This window comes from Nerophis lumbriciformis, linkage group LG17 (assembly GCF_033978685.3).
Source record: "Nerophis lumbriciformis linkage group LG17, RoL_Nlum_v2.1, whole genome shotgun sequence".
NCBI classification, from domain to species: Eukaryota; Metazoa; Chordata; class Actinopteri; order Syngnathiformes; family Syngnathidae; genus Nerophis; species Nerophis lumbriciformis.
In genome coordinates, this window is record NC_084564.2 from 29,815,001 (window position 1) to 29,821,581 (window position 6,581).

Sequence of the window (6,581 nt, forward strand, 5' to 3'; positions counted from 1 at the left end):
CTCCAACAAGTCAATGCATGCACGCACAGCATAAAATGTTTGGTGGACAAAATGAGACAAAGAAGGAGTGGAAGATTTTACATGTACACAAACTATGATGAGTTCAAGAACCACCAAAATTAGTAGGACAAAACGATGTTCTTCAAATACTCATATTAAACATATTAAACCGTGGGCTTTCTAACAATTGGGAAGGTTTGTGTCATGTTTGTCCTCAAACAAAAAACAAAGATTATTTCAACCCCCTTCTTTCTCCATTTTTAAAAATGTTCCAGGTAACCAATAGGGCGGCGCTAAAGAAGTTGCTGACCCCCGATTTAGACATACCAAAATATTACAAACAGTTACAGCGTTGTGCACTTTTACACCACAACCAATGAAATCGTGTTATTAAATGAGCATCTTTGTGTTTTAATGTACCAAAATCCTGACATATACTGTACGTCGTCTCTTGTATGGACATGAGTGCAGGTGTACCTAATATAGTGTCCAGTGAGAAGCAATGCATTTTGTCCTGACAGAGCGAGTGTCTGATGAACATCAAGAAGGACATGCTTCACTATCATGCGGTCATCCAGTCCTACCTCAATTCCGCCGACAAGAGGCGTAAAGAACCAAAGGCGCTTCTCCTCTCCACCTTGAAAAGCATCCAGGACCTGCAGGAGGTCTGTCACATTCACACAGCTATTATTAATATAAACATCATAATATACGTGGTGTTGTTTTGTCATTACTATTCTCTTCTTTCAAATCACACTCACTACAATGTTGTTGTTGTTTCAAACAGAACTGTTCCCCCATTGCAAATAAAGGACAAGACTTGGCGGAGGTATTTCAATTCTTCATTCCTTTTAAGTCTGGTGGAAGATTGGCCCTACAATATCATGTCGGCTCGAATATAAGACGACCCGGAATATCAGACAACCATGGAAAAAGGTTGACCCTAACTATAAGATGGGCTTAAATTTAAGATAACTCTGAAAATATGATGACCCTAAATGTAAAATGACCCTGAATATAAGACAACTCTAAAAATGAGATTACCCGAAATATAAAGTTCAGCTGAATACGAGACGACACTAAAATAAGATGACTGAATTTAAGACAACTCTGAAAATATAATGGCCCTGAATATAAGACAACACTAAAATAGGATGACCCTAAATATAAGATGACCCTGAAATTTTGATGGCCCTGAATATAAGACAACTCTGAAAATACGATGACCCTAAATATAAAAATGACCCTGAATATAAGATAACTCTAAAAAAAAAAAAAATTATCCAAAATGTAAGATTAATCTGAATATGGGGAGACACTGAATTCAGGACAACTCTGAAAATACGATGACCCTAAATATGAGATGCCCCTGAATATAAGACAACACTAAAATAAGATGACCCTAAATATAACATTACCCTGAATACATGACCCTGAAATTTTGATGGCCCTATACTCAGTGGCCTAGTGGTTAGAGTGTCCGCCCTGAGAACGGTAGGTTGTGAGTTCAAACCCCGGCCGAGTCATACCAAAGACTATAAAAATGGGACCCATTACCTCCCTGCTTGGCACTCAGCATCAAGGGTTGGAATTGGGGGTTGAATCACCAAAAATGATTCCCGGGCGCGGCCACCGCTGCTGCCCACTGCTCCCCTCACCTCCCAGGGGGTGATCAAGTGTGATGGGTCAAATGCAGAGAATAATTTCGCCACACCTAGTGTGTGTGTGACAATCATTGGTACTTTAACTTTAACTTATAAGACAACTCTGAAAACATAATGACCCTGAATATAAGACAGCTCTAAAAATTTAATTATCCAAAATTTAAGATTCACCTGAATATGAGATGACACTGAATTTAAGACAACTCGGAACATAAGATGACCCTAAATATAGAATGCCCCTGAATATAAGACAACACTCAAATAAGATGACCCTAAATATAAGATTACCCTGAATACATGACCCTGAAATTTTGATGGCCCTGAATATAAGACAACTCTGAAAACATAATGAAATTATTTGAAATGTAAGATTAACCTGAATATGGGGGGACACTGAATTCAGGACAACTCTGAAAATATGATGACCCAAAATATAAGATGCCCTTGAGTATAAGACAACACTAAAATAAGATTACCCTAAATATAAGATGACCCCGGATATATGACTCTGAAATTTTGATGACCCTAATTATAAGATGGCCCTGAATATAAGACAACTCTGAAAATACGATGACCCCAAATATAAAATGCCCCTGAATATAAGACAACACTAAAATAAGATGACCCTAAATATAAGATTACCCTGAATACATGACCCTGAAATTTTGATGACCCTGAATATAAGACAACTCTGAAAACATACTGACCCTAAATATAAAATGACCCTGAATATAAGACAGCTCTAAAAATGAAATTATCCAAAATTTAAGATTCACCTGAATTTAAGATAACTCTGAAAATAAGATGACCCTAAATATAGAATGCCCCTGAATATAAGGCAACACTAAAATGAGATGACCCTGAATATATGACCCTGAAATTTTGATGACCCTAATCATAAGATGGCCCTGAATATAAGACAACTCTAAAAATGAAATTATCCAAAATATAAGATTAACCTGAATATGGGGAGACACTGAATTCAGGACAACTCTGAAAATATGATGACCCTAAATATAAGATGCCCCTGAATATAAGACAACACTAAAATAAGATGACCCTAAATAATGACCCTGAATATATGACAACTCTGAAAATATGATGACCCTAAATATAAAATGACCCTGAATATAAGACAACACTAAAATACGATGACCCTAAATAATGGCCCTGAATATAAGACAACTCTAAAAATGAAATTATCCAAAATATAAGATTAACCTGAATATGGGGAGACACTGAATTCAGGACAACTCTGAAAATATGATGACCCTAAATATAGGATGCCCCTGAATATATGACCCTGAAATTTTGATGACCCTAATCATAAGATGGCCCTGAATATAAGACAACTCTAAAAATGAAATTATCCAAAATATAAGATTAACCTGAATAAGGGGAGACACTGAATTCAGGACAACTCTGACAATATGATGATGACCCTAAATATAAGATGACCCTGAATATATGACCGGGAAATGTTTATGACCCTGATTATAAGATGGCCCTGAATATAAGACAACTCTAAAAATTAAAGTATCCGAAATGTAAGATTAACCTAAATATGGGGAGACACTGGGTGTCTCATTCAGTACAAAAATGTACAATTCCATTCCGTTTTTTAAGGCGGTCTCTCATAACGTTTTTAGCATTGAATCAGACATTATTTTAAGGTTTTGTATTTGTGTTACTAAAAATCAGATATACCGGCCCCCAGACACTTTTTTTTCCTCTCTAAATTTGGCCCCTCGAGTCAACATAATTGTCCAGGCCTGCTCTAAAGTGTCCAGACGCGTGAATGGAATGCTCGTTTGCCCTATGACTGGCTGGCGACCAGTCCAGAGCGTCCATAGCCGGGTCCCTGCCTCAGCTCAGGATATCGGGACAAGCATTAGAAAATGAAAGAATGGATACAAGATGAAAATGTAAACACCTTCATGTCTTCTTCTGCTGTCTTCAAGGAGAATACGTACCAAATGTGGGGATCCGACAGCTTCAAAAACAGACTTGAGATGTGCAAGATGATGAGAGGCTTCTACATTCGAGCCATCACCATCAACAGAGCCATGGGCTACATCTCGGCAGGCGATCACAGGAAGTAAACAATCCTGGTCAGCATGGCCGGATTGTTGTCGTTGATATCAGTGCAATCACCCTTGGAAAGTTCAAAGAAGCAAAGTTTTCGAAGTGAAAAATGTTGGACCCCAAATGAACATCTGACAACAGCAATGTACTAACGCAAACATCCCATAAAAACATTCAAGAACTTATATTAACCATTGGCTGGGATTCCTTGTCATGGTCCTGGTCACAGTTGTTGCTGGAGGCAGAATTTGTAAAGCATCATTTGTGCAGGGAAAATGAGAAAATAACTTAAGCTTTCTTAAACACGTGACTATCGATGTATTTATTTTTACTACAGCGTCATCTGCTGGATATAATGGGAAACTACCTCACACTGATATTGAACCAAGACAACAGTTGGCCAATCTTTCCAATATTTGGGAAACACTTTTCTGTGACCACTCTATTTATTATCAACATTTATCAAATTGTTTGTTCTTCTAAATTTGTAATAAAGCACATTTTGTACATCATGGTGGTGTGACGCGAGTGACATATTTTCTGAACAAACAAAAGCATTTTAAATATTTGTCCCTTATCGAGACTCAAGAAAATTAATTTGGGATATTGTTGATAAACTGAAGCAAAATGGACTTGGCTGACACAGTCTCAGCTAGTTTTCTGTGTCATTTAATTAACCTTTATTATTGTAAATAATTTATGTCATTTAAAACAGTATTAAATGTCATATAAAAGTGAGGAATGTAAATATATTTTTTCCCTACACTTGAAGTATATTTTGGAGACAAATACAAGTATTATATCTGCACACTATTATAAAAAGCTAAAATAAGTACAAAAAATATATAATACTACCTTAACATTTGACAACCAAACAATTATACACCAACTTAATAATACCAATTTAACATTTGACAACACAATTATAAATTGTTTTAGTAATACCACCTTAACATTTGATGATCAAAAAATGACACACTTATTTAAAAATACCACCTTAACATTTGACGACCAAACAGATATACACCTACTTAATAATACCTTAACATTTGACAACAAAACAATTATACACTTAATAATACCACCTTAACAATTGACAACCAAACAAACACTTATTTAATAATACCACCATAACATTTGACAACTAAACAATTATACACTTATTTAAAATACCACCTTAAAATGTGACAACCAGACAATTATAAACCTATTTATTAATACCACCTTAACATTTGACAAGAAAATAATAATACACGTATATAATACCACCTTATCATTTGACAACCTAACAAATGTACACCTATTTAATAATACCACCTTAACATTTGACACCAAAACAATTACCGGTATACACTTATCTAAAAATACCACCTTCACATTTGACAAACAAACAATAATACAACGATTTATTAATACCACCTTAACATTTGATGACCAACAAATTATACTTATTTAATAATACCACGTTAACATTTGACAAAACAATTATACACTTATTTAATAACACCATCTTAACATTTGACAACAAAAACAATTATAGACCTACTTAATAATACCACCTTAACATTTGACAAACCAAAAAATCATACTTATTTAATAATACCACCTTAACATTTGACAACCAAACAATTACACACTTACTTAATAATACTACCTTAACATTTAACAAAACAATTATACACCTATTCAATAATACCAACATAACATTTAACAACACAATTACACATGTATTTAATAGTACCACCTTAACATTTGATGACTACAAAATTATACACTTATTTCATAACACCACCTCAACATTTGACAACCAGACAATTATACACTTTTTTTTTAATACCAGCTTAACATTTGACAACCAAACATTTATTCACCTATTTAATAATACCACCTTAACATAGGACAACCAAAAAAATATATACACTAATTTAGTAACACCACCATAACATTTGACAACCAAACAATTATACACCTATTTCAACATTTGACAACTAAACAATAATAAACCTATTTAATAATACTACCTTAACATTTGACCAAAAAAAACAATTATACACCTATTTAATATTACCACCATAACATTTGACAACAACAATACAATTATACACTTATTTATTAATACCACCTTAACATGTGACAACAACAAAATTATACAGGCATTTATTAATACCACCTTAACATTCCATGACCAAAAAATGATAAACTTATTCAATAATACCACCTTAACATGTGACAACAAAACAATTATACGGGTATTTAATAATACCACCTTAACATTTAACAAAACAATTATACACCTATTCAATAATACCAACATAACATTTGACAACACAATTATACATGTATTTAATAATACCACCTTAACATTTGATGACCAAAAAATTATACACTTATTTAATAACACCACTTTAAAATGTGACAACCAGACAATTATAAACCTATTTATTAATATCACCTTACAATTTTTTGTCAACATTTGACAAATAAACAGTTATACTCTTATTTAATAATGCCACCTTAACATTTGACAACCAAACAATTATACACCTATTTAAACATTTGACATTTAAACAATAATACACCTATTTAATAATACCACCTTAACATTTGACAACCAAACAATTATACACCTATTTAAAGATTTGACAATTAAACAATAATACACCTATTTAATAATACCACCTTAACATTTGACAACAAAACAATTTTTCACCTATTTAATATTACCACCATAACATTTGACGACAAAAAAACAATTATACACTTATTTATTATTACCACCTTAACATTTGATGACCAAAAAAATTATACACTTATTTAACAATACCTCCTTAA

At 33.3% G+C, this 6,581-nt stretch overlaps 1 protein-coding gene across 1 annotated transcript in view; it reads left to right on the plus strand.

Moving 5' to 3' along the window:
• Positions 1-4,298, plus strand: part of il12a (interleukin 12a) — a 9,327-nt gene extending 5,029 nt beyond the window's left edge. Inside the window, exons 5-7 of the mRNA XM_061973292.1 lie at positions 522-665; positions 788-829; positions 3,626-4,298. Coding sequence (XP_061829276.1) covers positions 522-665; positions 788-829; positions 3,626-3,766 — 327 coding nt within the window. The 3' untranslated portion in view covers positions 3,767-4,298. The remainder of the gene's footprint in view (positions 1-521; positions 666-787; positions 830-3,625) is intronic.
• Positions 4,299-6,581: the final 2,283 nt, after the last annotated feature.